Here is a 17,017-nt window from a genome sequence, read left to right on the forward strand (position 1 = left end):
AATTTACAAATCAAGTTCTCACAAATAAAGTTCATCCGCGACAAAAACAAATGATAGCTTTGGAGGTTTTAAAAACGCTTCGAGAAAGCTGCTTGAAAAGAAGAAATAAATAAATGTATTCTGCCTTACCTCCAAAGCTGCTAATTCCAAATAGGTGCAGAGCGAAGTGTGCGAGCAAATCAGGCCGGCAGCGGACATGGTGAAGAAGACTGCTCCCAAACTTGGCAACAGATAGTTGCTAATGTGTTTACTATAGAGAAAAAATTCGTAGAGGTAAGGCTTCAAGCTGGTCCAAAATGACGGGCTCTCCTCCGTCTCAGCAAGTGATGTTCCTGTCGGGGCGGGGGCGGTCGGGTCCTGAAAACCCTCAATGTAATGAGAATTGTTGTTTTGCGCAGGATTCGTGCTTGCAGTTGTTGCCTGTCTGGTCTCTCTGTTCGCATGATGTACTGGCGAGACGATTCCCGCACATCCAACAGCAATCAGACAACTGATGATCGCCGCGCGATACATCTTCTCTCACTTTGTAGAATATTGGACCTGCAAAAATTTTGTAGGAGCACATTGAGATCTGTTCAAAAAAAAAAAAATAAATAAATGTTTAAAACTCAATCACCGATCAGTTATAGCTAAATATTTAAATTGTAAATAATTGCAGCGCAACGTTGTTCTTTAATTATTTAATCGTTAACTGTTTTAGTTATTGATTCAATTTCTGTGGAGAACACTTCGTACTTGCAAGACACTGCCTCTTCAACGATCTCGAGGTAATTTTACTAGGCAAGACGTTGTAATTAAACGCGACAGCTTGCGTTTTGTCCTTATATAGTTTGCGTTTGTACCTGTACAAATGTAACTTTACCGATATTTTGTCTATCCATTTGCTAATGGTATGACTCTCGTATCTAAAAAAGTAACAATGTGCATTCTGTATCTCAACAATATCTTGCCTAATTATCTTGCGTGTTATTGGTATCTATGCACTGACATTTCTAGATAAACATACGGCACTTGCATCTCAGGCGCATTGTTTTACACTGAAACAGCAGCGTTATGAGTAAACCAATTAGCGACAATTCAGAAAATTTTACATTACAATATTGCGCAATTACTTAATACGCAACTTGCCTCTTACCATTGAAAATAATATATTGATTATGGCAAATTTAAAGCAGACGTTATTGGCAGATCCATAAATTTATTATGAGTCATTGACGCTACGAAAGCTTAAACGGATGTAAGTTATGAAGATGTACATCGCCATCGGAAAACGTGTGATAAATATATTAACATTAGATTTTTCAATGGATGACGAGGAAAAATATATTTTGAACGGGAAATCACGCGTGTCACGCGAAAAAAGATACGGAAATACGCCGTCGTTCATAAATCACTGTGTTATCTGATTAAAGATAGATCTTTACACGATTTTATTACAAAAAACGTCGCTGTACAAAAATACACATGAATCTTTAACGAATATTCACATTCTGTACATATGAAAATAAATTTCTGCGCTCCATAACTTATCGTCAACGCATCACAGTTTGATTTCATTTGCATTCGTTCATAGTCAGTCCTCCTGCACTTGTACACGCAGCTGTTCAATTTCATCTTCGCTTCTCACAGAGCGATTTAAGATATTCGTCTTTTTCTTTTTAGTGTGTTTCGTATCCTTGTCAGAATGGCAACGTTTTCGTCTGTTTTGTCCCAATTCTTTTTCCATTTTATCTCATAGCGAGTCGTTATGGGCGAGTATGCTTGGCTCAACGTCTCCCGCAACGCAAAATTAATCCTAAAATCAAAATATAAGATATTTCGTTATAATTTATCGTATATATAAAAATCAAATACGCGATTGCTCGTATATCGCTCGCCAATTCGAGATTATCTATCTCGATCTTTATCTAAGATTATACGTATATAAACATATAAATCTTGCGTTCGTGGCGAAAACTGCGAGTAGATCTTCTGTTTTGAAATTACGCATTGATCTATTTTTATTTGAGTCATACTTAACAAATTCGCTTATATCATCATCGTTATTAAAATCAACATCTTGTATTTCATCTATAAAACTTACAATTTTTTTCATTTGATGAGGTTCAACGAGTTTCATAGATGCTGATAGATTTTGATTAGGTTTAGCAACATTATCTTCGTTATAAAAAGTATCAACGTTAGTCTCATGCGCCACATTGGTTACTCCTGCATTAATAGAAACGTTTGAAGAATTTGGAGATTCTCTATTTCGCAATTCTGTATCATCCTTATCTTCTAAGTCGTCTTCGACTGAACTAAATGACTCATTTAATATGTTTTCAAATATGAAAGGTTCCAAGTCTTCTAGTGCATTAGTTGACAATTCGGTGTTCGTGCCAGTTATAATTTTATTATTTTTTTTTATTTCAGATGTAGAAGCTTTATTCGTGTCAAATTTATCTCCATATCTGTAATTCGTTGGTTTAGATACGAAACTGCTGCTTTATTCGAGTCGGAACTCTCATCAAGTATATCTTCGAATCTTATTTCACCGTTATCAACACTCTTCTCATTTCGTACAGTGCACCAAACGTTATCGTCATCAACATTAATCATTAGCGTCATAAATATTCTCATCTTCATTGTCTTTACATTGTATTGATAAAGTATTTTCATAGTCTTTACATTATCTTCCGTTAAGAAAGCTAAACTATTAAGAATTTTTATATTAAGCACTACAAAATTGAACAGATCATTAATTAGTTTTGGCGCAGGAATGTAAGTCCATTTCCGGCACAGGCTCAGAAGAAATTTTTTCCTCTGACTTCTTTACTGATCCGCATAATGTCAGGAAATCGAGCCCCGCATTATCATCAGTTAACAGTTTGACATTGTTAGGATTTATCTTATTTTGCGTTAACTGAGTAAGAATATTGCATCTATTATCCCGGTTCTGTTCGTCACATTTACCATCGGTAAGAAATTTCATCATTGACGGTTGACCAATATTTCCTTTTTTAGGTAAGTCTGTGAAATAAATAAATATATATAATATATATATATATATATATATATATATATATATCTTTTAAGAAACGTAAAAAAAATAAATCTATTTTGATAAATATAACATAGCTGCGAAGAAAAAAGGGGAATTAAAAGAATTCATAAAACTTACTTTCTTTTTGTTTCACATCAAATGCTTTATTCTTCTTATCAACATTTTTCCTCTTTCCTTCACTTTTTAGATTTGGTGTTTTTGGTAGTAGGTACTGTAATGTGTAGTATCTTATGACATTCCAAAATAAATTGATCTGGTATCATTCTAGGATTATTATCGTATAGAGAAAGAGACTATAATATATTGCTTGTGTTTAATATTTTATTGTTCAAGGAATCCCTCCTGGAAAGGGTAAACTTCAAATTCTGCAAAGTATGTATTTCCGTTAAAATGCATGTATAAAAAAATTAAAAAATTGTCAAGTCAGTTATCTCGTGTTCCTTCCCATCTGTAACAAGAACAATTATATGACCATCTCGTTCTACGATCTCATGTTCTACGATTACACATGTATATAGAAATAAAATGCCAAAATGGAAATTTTTGAAAATATTAAATAGTATCAAATTAAATAATAATTCATATACAATAAATAATAATAAATTTTAAAAATCTCTATTATGACCATAGAAATGCAATCGCAATAAAGCTGTGGGCACAATCAAGTTTATTTTTAATTAATTTCTATCAGGTAATTGTTGAGAAATATGTAAGAAATTAAAAACGATAGGAAGATAAAATACATCATTTAATTACATATGATTGCGAAAAAAATGTGCGTTAACTTGTTGGTATTTAACTGCTTAATTTAAATGTCTATAGTTAATTACTTAATGCTGTTCCTTTTAAGGTTTTTCTTTACAGATAAAATTCAAAGTAAGGAACGCGTAACATTGACTTATGTGTCTGACATTCATATTTCTATACCGACTTTAGAATATATATATATATACACATAAAATTTTTATATTATCTAACAAAAAGTTGTCTGGCAGCATAATCAAGCGTGACGATGCAAAAAGTGGAAAATAACCGCACTCTTTCAAGTAAACGAAAAATCTCGATAATCAAATGATATCATACTTTGTAAACGTCAGCGAGTGCAGGATGTGAGAACAATAGAGACGTTAAGGATTTCGTTTTGACGCCGCCGAGTAAAAATGTAAATCGACAGGAAAATGCTTTATCATTTATATTATTGAAACGTTTCGCTCGTATACAAATATCGTTGCAGAAGATTGTTGTCTAATATAATTTAGTACACAGATACACATACGATACACAGAAAAAGCCATCTAACACTATATATAAAGTGTTCATAAAGATGAATAAATCAAATGCTAAATGCAAGAAAGTTTAAAAAATTTGATAAAAAGTACATAAATCATATTAAAAAACATTGTTCATTGTCCCACTTCCCTCTTTTGCTTCACATTGTCCAAGGCGTAGTTGTCCATCGCCGTCATGAATATCTCGGTGAGCTCGTTCAAGTATGGGTACTCGCCCGGCGAGTACGAACGGGCCATTCTTCTTCCTCCACTCCGCTGCGCAAACAATCAAATCATTAAGCCATAGCTACATATTTGAATAAACATAGAAGCTTACACGCTTCATCTATTATTCATATAAATAATTGCCATTATTTGTCTATTCGCGATTGTGCATTAGAATGAAGAATTACTCCGTATAATTGGCGAAACATAATTACGACGTAAGAAATATAAAGATAAATCAATTAAATGAGAGAGAGAGAGAGAGAGAGAGAGAGAGAGAGAGAGAGAGAGAGAGAGAGAGAGAGAGAGAGAGAGAGAGAGAGAGAGAGAGAGAGATCAAAGATATAATAGAACAAGAATATAAATGAGACAACGATGATATAGTGATCGATTGATCACGACCTTATTTTTATTATTACCTTCATTGTTGAGTGGATTTTGATAAAAAGAAAAAGGGTTAATTCGAAGAGTTTATAATTAAAGAAAATCGTTCGCGCTAACTTATTCAACGAGTCTAATACTGGATAAATATTTTAATATCGCTTTGGAAAAAAATTTCAAAACGTAAAGAATTATTAAATTAACAAATCAAGTTATTCTCATATTAAAGTTCATCCACGACAAAAACAAATGATAGCTTTGGAGGTTTTAAAAACGCTTCGAGAGAGAGCTGCTTGAAAAGAAGAAATAAATAAATGTATTCTGCCTTACCCCCAAAACTGCTAATTCCAAATAGGTGCAGAGCGAAGGCGTGTGCGAGCAAATCAGGCCGGCAGCGGTCGTGGTGAGTAAGGCTGCTGCCAAAACTTGCAACAGATAGTTGCTAGTAGTCTGTTTACTGTAGTTAACTATTTTTTTGAAAAAGCGGGAAAGATTCCAGTTGGCCGAAATTGACGGGCTCTCCTTCGTCTCAGCAATTGATGTTCCTGTCGTGGTGGGGGGGGTCGGATTCGGAAAGCCCTGAGTGTAATTAGAATTGTTGTTTTGCGCAGGATTCGTGCTTGCAGTTGTTGCCTGTCTGGTCTCTCTGTTCGCATGATGTACTGGCGAGACGATTCCCGCACATCCAACAGCAATCAGACAACTGATGATCACCGCGCGATACATCTTCTCTCACTTTGTAGAATATTGGACCTGCAAAAATTTTGTAGCAGCACTTTGAGATCTGTTCAAAAAGAAGAGATAAATAAATGTTTAAAACTCAATCACCGATCAGTTATAGCTAAATATTTAAATTGTAAATAATTGCAACGCAACGTTGTTCTTTAATTATTTATTCGTTAACTGTTTTAGTTATTGATTCAATTTCTGTGGAGAACACTTCGTACATGCAAGACACTGCCTCTTCAATGATCTCGGGGTAATTTCACTAGGCAAGACGCGACAGCTTGCGTTCCGCCCTTATATAGTTTGCGTTTGTACCTGTACAAATGTAACTTTACCGATATTTTGTCTGTCCATTTCCTAATGGTATAACTCTCGTATCTAAAAGAGTAACAATGCATTCTGTATTTTAACAAAATATCTTGCCTAATTGTCTTGCGTTATCGGTATCTATGCACTGACATTTCTAGATAAACATACGGCACTTGCATCAGGCGCATTGTTTTACACTAAAACAGCATCGTTATGGGTAAACCAATTAGAGACATTTCAGAAAATTTTACATTACAATATTGCGCAATTACTTAATACGCAACTTTGCCTCTTACCATTGAAAATAACATATTGATTATGGCAAATTTAAAGCAGACGTTATTGGCAGATCTATAAATTTATTATGAGTCATTGACGCAACGAAAGCTTAAACGGATGTAAGCTATGAAGATTGTACATCGCCATCGGAAAACGTGTGATAATTATAATAACATTAGATTTTTCAATGGATGACGAGGAAAAATATATTTTGAACGGGAAATCACGCGTTTCTCGCGAAAAGAGATACGGAGATACGCCGTCGTTCATAAATCACTGTGTTATCTGATTAAAGATAGATCTTTACACGATTTTATTACAAAAAACGTCGCTGTACAAAAATACACATGAATCTTTAACGAATATTCACATTCTGTACATATGAAAATAAATTTCTGCGCTCCATAACTTATCGTCAACGCATCACAGTTTGATTTCATTTGCATTCGTTCATAGTCAGTCCTCCTGCACTTGTACACGCAGCTGTTCAATTTCATCTTCGCTACTCACAGAGCGATTTAAGATATTCGTCTTTTTCATTTTAGTGTGTTTCGTATCCTTGTCAGAATGGCAACGTTTTCGTCTGTTTTGTTCCAATTCTTTTTCCATTTTATCTAATAGCGAGTCGTTATGGGCGAGTGTGCTTGGCTCAACGTCTCCCGCAACGCAAAATGAATCCTAAAATCAAAATATAAGATATTTCGTTATAATTTATCGTATATATAAAAATCAAATGCGCGATTGCTCGTATATCGCTCGCCAATTCGAGATTATCTATCTCGATCTTTATCTAAGATTGTAATACATCCGATAATATACGTACATAAACATATGAATCTTGCGCTCGTGGCGAAAACTGCGAGTAGATCTCTATATCAGGAACGGGTGATCGCGGTTCCCTGAAATGAAAGGCGCCTGGTCTCTTTATCGGGCTCTTAATAGTTTGCAGATAATGCGCGTGCATGTCTTGATCTTGCGGGATTTGTGTATGGCTCACGAAATCCGCGATATCCTCGTCATCTGTAAAGACTTCGTCCGAACTAGCGGTGGTATCTACCTCCGCCTCATCATCTATAAATTCGTTTCTGGCATTGTTTTCACGTTTGAGCCTGTGTGCGTTTTTCCGTGCGATCTTTTCCTTCAATGAAGAGATTTGTTTTGGCGCATCAGAGCGAGATCTTAAAAGATTTGTATCTTCTGTGTTGTTCACATATTTACCAGGTGCTTTAAAGAAACTCAAATCTACCCGAGTATCCGAACCTAATTGCTGGGCCTTATTTCGATTCAAAGATAATTTCGGACGTCTATCAGCCTTCGGCGTTGATATACCACACGGTTTCAAAAATTTCAATGTATTATCGGAATAACTGTCTTCAGTTTTCAAGTTTTTCGATATATTATCAAAATAATCGTTTTTAATTTCTGAGTTTCTCGATGTACTGGGCATGCAGATAATATCGTTTTTCAAATTTTTCGATGAGTTGCGAAAATAACAGCTTTCAAGCTCATTAAATTTTTTAGCATTATCCTCTGTAATCATAAAGTCTTCGTCGGAATCATCTAGAAAAACGCGATCTTGTTTAACAGTACGTGCTTTAGCAGCAGAATTGCAATAAATATTTGATAACGTGATGTTGTCTGTTCTCGAACTCGTGTCGCTTTTCCCAACTTTAATTTCATTTTTAGTATTGACTGAAATCCAACCACTACTTTCCTCGTTAGTCGATTCTTCTTTACTTACTGTCCTTGATGTTTCCAAATTTTTTTTCCCTCGTGCTATTTCGCCAATAGCTTGAGTTATGGATAACAAACTCTCTTCTGTTTTGGAATTACGCATTGATCTATTTTTATTTGAGTCATACTTAACAAATTCGCTTATATCATCATCGCTATTAAAATCAACATCTTGTATTTCATCTATAAAACTTACAATTTTTTTCATTTGATGAGGTTCAACGAGTTTCATAGATGCTGATAGATTTTGATTAGGTTTAGCAACATTATCTCCGTTATGAAAAGTATCAACGTTAGTCTCATGCGTCACACTGGTTACTCCTGCATTAATAGAAACGTTTGAAGAATTTGGAGATTCTCTATTTCGCAATTCTGTATCATCCTTATCTTCTAAGTCGTCTTCGACTGAACTAAATGACTCATTTAATATGTTTTCAAATATGAAAGGTTCCAAGTCTTCTAGTGCATTAGTTGACAATTCGGTGTTCGTGCCAGTTATAATTTTATTATTTTCTTTCATTTCAGATGTAGAAGCTTTATTCGTGTTAATCGAATTTATCTCCATATCTGTAATTCCTTGGTTTAGATACGAAACTGCTGCTTCATTCGAGTCGGAACTCTCATCAAGTATATCTTCGAATCTTATTTCACTGTTATCAATAACACTCTTCTCATTTCGTATAGTGCACCAAACTTTATCGTCATCAACATTAATATAATCATTAGCGTCATAAATATTCTCATCTTCATTGTCTTTACATTGTATTGATAAAGTATTTTCATCGTCTTTACATTGCGTTAAATTATCTTCCGTTAAGAAAGCTAAACTATTAAGAATTTCTATATTAGGCACTACAAAATTGAACAAATCTTTAATTGATTTTGGCGCAGGAATGTAAGTCGTATCCATTTCCGGCACAGCTTCAGAAGACATTTCTTCCTCTGACTTCTTTACCGCGCATAATGTCAGGAAATCGAGCCCCGCATTATCATCAGTTAACAGTTTGACATTATTAGGATTTATTCTATTTTGCGTTAACTGAGTAAGAATATTGCATCTATTATCCCGGTTCTGTTCGTCACATTTATTATCGGTAAGAAATTTCATCATTGACGGTTGACCAATATTTCCTTTTTTAGGTAAATCTGTGAAATAAATATATATATATCTTTTAAAAAATGTAAAAAAAAATAAATCTATTTTGATAAATATAATATAAACATACCTGCAAGGAAAAAAGAGGAATTAAAAAAATTCATAAAACTTACTTTCTTTCTGTTTCACATCAGATGCTTCATTCTTCTTATCAACATTTTTCCTCTTTCCTTTACTTTTTAGATTTGGCGTTTTTGGTAGTACTGTAATGTGTATCTTATGACATTCCGGAGTAAATTGATCTGGTATCATTCTAGGATTATTATCGTATAAAGAGGAGAATATATTGCTTGTGTTCAATATTTTATTGTTCAGGGAGTCCCTCCTGGAAAGGGTAGACTTCAAATTCTGCAAAGTATGTATTTCCGTTAAAATGCATGTATAAAAAAATAAAAAAATTGTCAAGTCTTCAGTTACCTCGTGTTCCTTCCCATCTGTAACAAGAACAATTATATGACCATCTCGCTTGCGTCCTGTTCTGCCCATTCTTTGAACCAATCTTATCGGGGAATGCTGTGATACGTCAAAACATATTATCAGATCAACTTCCCCTACATCCAATCCTTCTTCACCTACATCACACATTATCGAAGAATTAATATATTTCAAAAAACACAAATAGAAATCATAAAGATTAAAATATGGCACGGTATAAGATGAATGTCACTACTTCTCACGCACCTATACTTGTTGAAATCAGCACATTCACACGATTGCTCCGAAAATCTTCCAATGCTTTTATTTGTTGCTTCTGCTTCTGACCAGCTTGGCCAACAAACATCTGTGGCCTAATTATCGGTTTTGATTGCAAGAGCAAAATATAGACCTCATTGACTATGTCTCTGTACTGAAGATTCATGGAGTATTAAATTTTCTGTATATGAATTAAGTACTTTTCTATATTATAATTTATAATTTAGACGAGACAGTCTGAAAGGCTAATATACAAACTTCGACGAAAACTATAGCTCTTGTGTCCTCTCGATCGCTATTGTTATTAAAATGATGTTCAAGCAACTCTTTCAATTTGTGAAATTTATTATGTCCAAATACAATATTCTCTGGCATCTGAAATAATTATTTCTATATATATTATCTATATAATTTTTTTAGTTTATCACACATAAAGATAGTTTTGCAAACCTCAGATACATCTCCATTGGGAAACAATTCTGGAAACGGCCCGAGATAAACTTCTATGTCACGTAATAAATCTCGTAATCGATCTTCACTATGCATCCAAAACTTATCAGAATGAGCTAAAAATAGAATTAAAAAAAAATGTGCTTACGTAGATGAATATCTCAACAAATCATAGCGTTTTTTATAAAATTAACTGTAATAGTTTATAAATTACAAGTGCACGTACTTTCATAAAATTTGCAGAAGGCACGCAATCCATGCCTGATCATAAGTTCATAAGCGTGATACATAGTTAACAACATATTCAATATCTTCATAATTTGCCCATAATTTCCAGATTTGTCCGTCTTCATTTTAAATTCCCTCAACAAATAAAATACCTGAACGAATGCAGTAAACATTAAAAACTACATATCAGTAGATCGTAAAACATTTATAGATAGAATTTAATTACCCTTCCTTTAGATATGTTTGCAGTATGACCTCGCAATACGTTACATTGTATAAGAAACTTAACGTGGCGATCCATGATAGTAATATATCTTTCTTTAAATGCAGCTAATTCGTCACTAAGAGGCACCAAAATAATATCTATTTTCCTTTTATTAACATATGGTATTATATCAATTGAGTTCTCATCTCTCAACTCCAAATGGGAAATGTGTAAATTCTGTATTACCTATATATGCAATAGAATATCAAATAAAATATACCTGCTCCTTTTTTTTCCAATCAATTTCCAATGAAATTAAATGTCTACATATAGCACTGAGTTTACTTACTTCATGAACATTATCTATTTTATTTCCAGGCGTAGCAGAAAGCGCTAATATCCTAAAGTACTGATTCTGCGTGGATAATATCTTGATACACTAAAAGTTACAAATCTTATAGGTTTGTGATAATAATAATGCATAATTCTATATATTCTTTACGTTTTTTTTTACCTCACAATACGAATGTTTGCCCAGAGCCTTATGAGCTTCGTCTATGACGACACACTTGACCAAATGACTCGGTATGATCGATCTGTCAAGATCATTATGAAATACTTGAGGAGTGGCAAATATTATCCTCTTCTTGAGCCAGGCTACTTCACGTTTCTTCTGACTTACCGCACCTACAAATTAAGTGACATATATTTATTAGATTTGATAACACACATGCTCCAAGGTATAAAATTACTGTTAAACATAGATGTTAAAACCTGTCAATTCTATCATATCAACGCTTGGAATCCCCATTACTTCGTAGCACGCGTCGATCTGCTGAGCGACCAGAGGTTTTGTTGGCGCCAAAAATATAATTTTTCCATACGGATACCACCTCCAGAAATTGTACATCACAACGGCGGCGATGAAGGTCTTTCCCAAACCTGTCGTAAAATTGAAGACAAAAGTATAATTTTATATTTGACTGATTGTGCGATTAGCAAGTAACATATTTCTTCCTTACCGGTGGGTAAACAGACCAGGGTATTGCGATACAATGCAGATTGAACTATGTTATACTGGTACTGGCGGACCGGATAATTTTCCGGATATATCCAGGTGTTTCCAGCTGAGAGATCGAATCCCTTGGTCTCCGACTGACGCGAAACAGTGTTCTGCGACTCCATCCTCGCGGGATCTCGTTCGATCTACGCACTCCGGACCCGGCAGATCGGCAGAGATCACTTTTCAACATAATCGACATTAATTTAAAGGAATAAACGTCTATCCGAGGGAAACGGAGCACGACATGACAACGATCATATGAGTTCTCCGGAGACTCGTGATTCACGTGGGCACCTTTACGACATGCTCGTTACGACGCACGTGGAAGTTCTTCTTGAAATTAGAGTGCTGCATAATCTTAAATCATATCTTTCACAACCCCGACACACGCATCCCCCGTGAGGGAAAAAAAACAATGTAAACAATGTAAAATGTAAACTTGTATCAATTGTCACGTGTGGAGTCGATGTTTTGTTCGAATATAAACTGCGCGTCGGCGTTGAAGCCGTGATTGGAGCAGACGACGATCATGAAGTATAAAAGTCTATAGAGCTGGATATTCATCCAGATTTCATCCAGCCATTGAAACTGTTGAGTTCGTCTTATCAACGCTCTGCGTTGATTGGTTGGTTCTAAAAGTAAGAGCCAATCAATTAGAATCAAAAGCCATGCGATCCAAGCTTAGGTCTTTGACAGCCTTATATTAGTTTCTGTATACATATATGTCTATATATATATACATATAATTTTTTCAACAAACTGCGCGCCGATTATTTTCGGACTTAAAAACACAGTAATTGTTAGAATTAAAAACCCTTCCCTCCCCGGAATTAAATCGACTCGATTTAATTATCTAAAAACTGTAAAAAAATTTATTGCGAAAAATATTACCTCAGCCAGGGTTCGAACCTGGAACCTCCCTCATTCCGTGTAGGGCGTCGTACCAATTCGACCACCGAAACATGTGGTAATATTTATCGCAATAACTGAAACGTCTTTCTCAGGCGACGTGAATAATAATAAGAGAAATAGAACCAATCACGTTTGACTGCTACTCAACGGCTTGGTCTGCTGAACGCGCCAAATTTTTCTATGTGTCACGGCCTTTACTTTTAGAACGAACCAATCAAAACAATGTGTTGATAAGACGAACTCAACAGTTGTGCAACAGTTGTGTCTGCTGAACGCGCCCAATGCGAATCATGGGTCGTGAGTCGTAGGAAATGGACCAATCACAATTTAATTTGAGGAGAATAATCGACTGTGATTGGTCAATTCTTACGACTCACGACTTGCGACTCGCATTGTAGACTCCGACTTTTCAACTAGCAGTTGCCATCGTTTTGCGTTGTAGAATGGTTGTAGAACCATGGTTACACCTGTCTTCTTACATCGTGACATTCATGGGTGATTCTAGGTGAGCAAAATTGTCATCATTTACGAATGAATGATGTAGGGCTCGTGTAGTCCTTTCGCCTTTCGTACCACGTGGTTTCGTGCCGGTTTCAATAAATTAGTGCTCGGTTGCGTGGGCACGCTGCCAACGGTGCAAGATGGCAAAGCTGTTGACGGACCGAATTTTAGAGCATCTGGGCGCACGTGGCGAAACGAATTTGTTGGATTTGGCGGACGAATTTCAGGAGGATCATCAAAAGATCGTTGGCGCGGCCAAGAGTCTTGAGACAGTCGATGGCGTGAGTTTGTTTCAACAATGGCAATCCTTATGTCGATCGCTACCTGCCGTCTAAACTATACGTTTTCAATTTGTTTCCGCACTCGCGGTTGAATTAACGCGTGACGCGCTAATCAGCTGTATTCGCTGAAATATTTCCTTACCCCCGGAAACGTTACTCCGGTTTAGTTAATTCTAACTTCTAACGTTCAATTTTATATACCTGCTTACAGTTAATTGTGGTAAAACCGATTTCCAAGAAGAAATGGGAGCTTACCGACGAAGGGAGGCACATAATAGAACACGGCAGTCACGAAGCGGTCGTTTACAATGCCGTTCCTGACGAAGGGATACCGCAGGCAAAGCTCGTCAAGTCTAGCTCTTATGCCAAAGTAGGTTTCTCCAAGGCGATGGTCACTGGATGGATCGAGCTCGACAAGAGCGGAGACGTTCCTATCGTACGAAAGAAGGTACCGTCCATTGTAGACGTCGTACAGACACATCTGAAGAATCTCTCAAGTGTCCCGGAAAATATTAAAGCGGAATACAAGAAGAGGAAACTTTTGCAGGAGGTGTAAGTGTGACTGAAACAAGTAAAGGGCAATGTAAAATTATGTATCTCTTTCTTATTCTGCTTTCAATCCGTCTTTTTTGTCACGACAGGGTGATTAAGAGTATGCGTCTCGAAAAGGGACCAAATTTTTCTACGAAAATAGAAAAGTTAGAGGCAGATTTGACGTCAGATTTATTGGTAAATGGCACTTGGAAAGACAAGAAATTCAAACCGTATAATTTTGAGGCTCTAGGTGCGTCGCTTCCAATTGGACATTTACATCCGTTGTTAAAAGTTCGTCATGAATTCAGGAAAATCTTTCTGGAAATGGGGTAAGCAACATCAATCTTCCGTCAGGATTTGTATTAAAAAATCTAGATTTTACACTATGTTTACTTGTTATGTAGAATTATTAATTGTCTTATCACAAAAAGTACTTTATTTTAGATTTACAGAAATGGAGACGAATAATTACGTAGAAAATTCTTTCTGGAATTTTGACGCTCTCTTCCAGCCGCAACAGCATCCCGCTCGTGATGCACACGACACCTTTTTTATCTCTGGTACCTTATCACAAACTGACATATGAAACAATGCTCAAAAGACACGGATAAAAATTAGTTTTGTCTTTTAGAACCGCGTATTAGCACAAAATTTCCTATGGAATATCTCGAAAGAGTGAAGACTGTTCATAGTAAAGGAGCTTATGGATCTCAAGGTTATAGATACGATTGGAAGTTGGAAGAGGCTCAGAAAAATTTGCTGCGCACTCATACAACGTCCAACAGCGCACGGATGTTGTATAAACTCATGGAGAAGGTACGTGGCTGTAGGAGAGGTACGCAAGTTGCTCTTCCAAGGATGATGAGGCATAAATAAAAAAATTTGGCAGTAAATTTAATTATTTAATTAAGATGCTTATATTATAAGCATCTAAAATTACATAAATTTTAGAACGATCAGAATCCTTGGTCGAAACGCGATGACGATTTGTCACCGACGATTATAATCGTTACCGCGATTATAATCATTGCCAATATATAGTCGATTAAAAATTCGTAATTGGGTTAATTATTGACTGGCGAAGTAAATGTTATATTATTCGGTTTAAATAAAAAAATGTCTTGCAGGGAGAGTTTAAGCCGGTCAAGTACTTCAGTATTGATAGAGTATTCCGCAATGAAACTCTGGATGCGACACATCTTGCCGAATTTCATCAGGTTGAAGGTGTCATCGCCGATTACAACCTTACTTTGGGCAATCTTATCGGTACTTTATACGAATTCTTCAGTAAACTTGGCATCACTCAGCTTCAATTCAAACCTGCGTACAATCCGTACACTGAGCCGAGTATGGAAATATTCTGTTTTCATAATGGGCTGGAGAAATGGATAGAAATCGGCAATAGCGGCATGTTTAGGCCTGAAATGATATTGCCAATGAACCTACCCCCTGATGTAAATGTCATTGCATGGGGTTTATCATTAGAAAGGTACGTCGTTAGAAAATAAATATGATGCCGTATATTTAATACAAAAACGTAACGCACTTTATTGTTAATTTAGGCCAACAATGATTAAATATGGCTTGAACAATATACGCGATCTTGTTGGACCAAAAGTGGACATGGAAATGGTTCATAACAATCCTCTGTGTCGTTTAGAGAAGTAAATATTATTCTAAGAATTATTAAGGTATTTATATGTCAAGAGTATATTTTTTGGAAATAAAATTAGGTAAAACATTTATAAGCCAAGTAATCGTGAAAAAATACAAAATCCAAGGAACCCTAGTTAAATATAATTAAAAGTTGAAAACTAATAATCTTATCATTAAGTTTGTTATTTTTATTTGCAGAACTAGCCGAATGACGCGTTTACAATGGAAAACGCGTCAGCAAGAAGAACAATCAGTTAAAACACAGTCGAATCGGGAAACGAAGATCAAGCAGGTGGCGGAACATCCTTCAGAAAAGCCAAAATTTGTTAAGCGGCAACTTGTTATTTTTTGCGATCCACAGTATCCAATTTCTATCATTTTATCTTTCATACGAGTCGTAGCACCGTACTTTCGTGTTTCTCTGTCAACGCACGTTCATTCTACGGTGACAAACTTTCCCAAGAAGCTTGCTGGCTTTGGCTCGCTTTATTTCAGCAAGGGTGCAAACGTGGATATGTCTTTCACCGTGATTTGGAAGCCTATTGGGCTTGATCCCATTATGGTGTTGCCAGGAATGCATAAAATTCTGGGGATGGTAAATATAGCACGGTATTTAAATCGTTTAGTTGAGCAGGTCGACGCAAATGTATTGAAGTATGAAACGAACGGCCCACTTTACGCAAGTAAAATAGATTTTTATTTAGATAAAATACATTGTGCTTTACATGACAGCGATAGAGTGCTGCCAATGCATATATACAAGACGTCTTGTTACATAATGGGAAAGGATATCTCGATAATCGATCTTATCCTCGAAGATATTGACGAGCGTCAGATAAGAGAGAAAATGTAATTTATTAAATCTTATTTATTTTGATAAATGAAATAAACTTGATAATGCCTAAAAAGGAACTTACACATTTTTTTTACATATGTGTATGTATTATATCATAATTCTCTTTACAGCTGTTTAGTAATATAGATTGCAAGATGGAAAAAAGTAAATGAACTCGTGATGTATGTACAGTGCGTTTGACTCAAGTGTATGTAAAAATTATATGATATATGACGAGCTATATATAATTTTATATAATTTAAAATAAATAACAGCTTGTGTGTTACATATGATTTAATATAATTTAATATTATGTACAATGGTTATATATAATTTTATGATTAGCGAATTGCCGTAATCGCGTGACGCGCGTCTAGTAATTTAGCTCGCGCGTAATCGAGGAGCATCTCGCGGCGGCAGCGGATTCGTCCGCGAGTTTATGCCGCGCCCGCATCGCGATTCGCGCGGTCGTCGCGTGTCCCGTAACGTGAGGATCTGCCTGTCGCGTGTGTACATACGTGTGTGTGTGTGTGTGTGT

General features: G+C 35.7%; 2 protein-coding genes across 3 annotated transcripts; one reads left to right on the plus strand and one right to left on the minus strand.

Annotated features, from left to right (window-relative positions):
• Positions 1-1,406: 1,406 nt before the first annotated feature.
• Positions 1,407-12,267, minus strand: Fancm (FA complementation group M). The gene is made up of 17 exons (XM_077424674.1): positions 11,720-12,267; positions 11,472-11,639; positions 11,212-11,384; positions 11,047-11,136; positions 10,719-10,943; positions 10,491-10,644; positions 10,265-10,380; positions 10,073-10,189; positions 9,803-9,968; positions 9,539-9,693; positions 9,235-9,469; positions 7,055-9,111; positions 5,865-6,909; positions 5,248-5,670; positions 3,161-4,587; positions 2,084-3,009; positions 1,407-1,795 (listed from the first exon to the last, which is right to left on the minus strand). Exons 1-13 carry the CDS (start codon positions 11,880-11,882, stop codon positions 6,688-6,690), a joined length of 4,041 nt encoding a protein of 1,346 aa, XP_077280800.1. The 5' UTR covers positions 11,883-12,267; the 3' UTR covers positions 1,407-1,795; positions 2,084-3,009; positions 3,161-4,587; positions 5,248-5,670; positions 5,865-6,687.
• Positions 12,268-13,109: 842 nt separating this feature from the next.
• On the plus strand, positions 13,110-16,765 carry Alpha-phers (phenylalanine--tRNA ligase alpha subunit). 2 transcript variants are annotated; one of them, XM_077424913.1, is made up of 8 exons: positions 13,110-13,454; positions 13,666-14,006; positions 14,096-14,317; positions 14,433-14,548; positions 14,620-14,804; positions 15,116-15,477; positions 15,551-15,652; positions 15,843-16,765. In XM_077424913.1, the coding sequence occupies exons 1-8, from the start codon at positions 13,314-13,316 to the stop codon at positions 16,495-16,497; spliced, it is 2,124 nt and encodes a 707-aa protein (XP_077281039.1). In that variant the 5' UTR covers positions 13,110-13,313; the 3' UTR covers positions 16,498-16,765. The 2 variants fall into 2 exon arrangements, with proteins under 2 accessions (XP_077281039.1, XP_077281129.1); XM_077425003.1 differs by having other exon boundaries at positions 13,111-13,454; positions 15,551-15,679; positions 15,843-15,980.
• The last annotated feature ends 252 nt before the right edge of the window (positions 16,766-17,017 follow it).

Source organism: Temnothorax americanus, unplaced genomic scaffold, assembly GCF_048541705.1.
Source record: "Temnothorax americanus isolate GAGA-0224 unplaced genomic scaffold, ASM4854170v1 Scaffold1, whole genome shotgun sequence".
Lineage (NCBI taxonomy): Eukaryota > Metazoa > Arthropoda > Insecta > Hymenoptera > Formicidae > Temnothorax > Temnothorax americanus.

Excerpts from the sequence above, each read along its gene's own strand:
- Fancm (XM_077424674.1), bottom strand. The coding sequence starts at position 11,882 with ATGGAGTCGCAGAACACTGTTTCGCGTCAGTCGGAGACCAAGGGATTC. Across the intron at positions 10,944-11,046 it reads AAATAGATAATGTTCATGAA|GTAATACAGAATTTACACAT; the intron begins GTAAGTAAACTC and ends TTGCATATATAG. Across the intron at positions 9,470-9,538 it reads CAGATGGGAAGGAACACGAG|AATTTGAAGTCTACCCTTTC; the intron begins GTAACTGAAGAC and ends CATACTTTGCAG.
- Alpha-phers (XM_077424913.1), top strand. The coding sequence starts at position 13,314 with ATGGCAAAGCTGTTGACGGACCGAATTTTAGAGCATCTGGGCGCACGT. Across the intron at positions 14,318-14,432 it reads AAAATCTTTCTGGAAATGGG|ATTTACAGAAATGGAGACGA; the intron begins GTAAGCAACATC and ends ACTTTATTTTAG. Across the intron at positions 15,653-15,842 it reads CCTCTGTGTCGTTTAGAGAA|AACTAGCCGAATGACGCGTT; the intron begins GTAAATATTATT and ends TTTTATTTGCAG.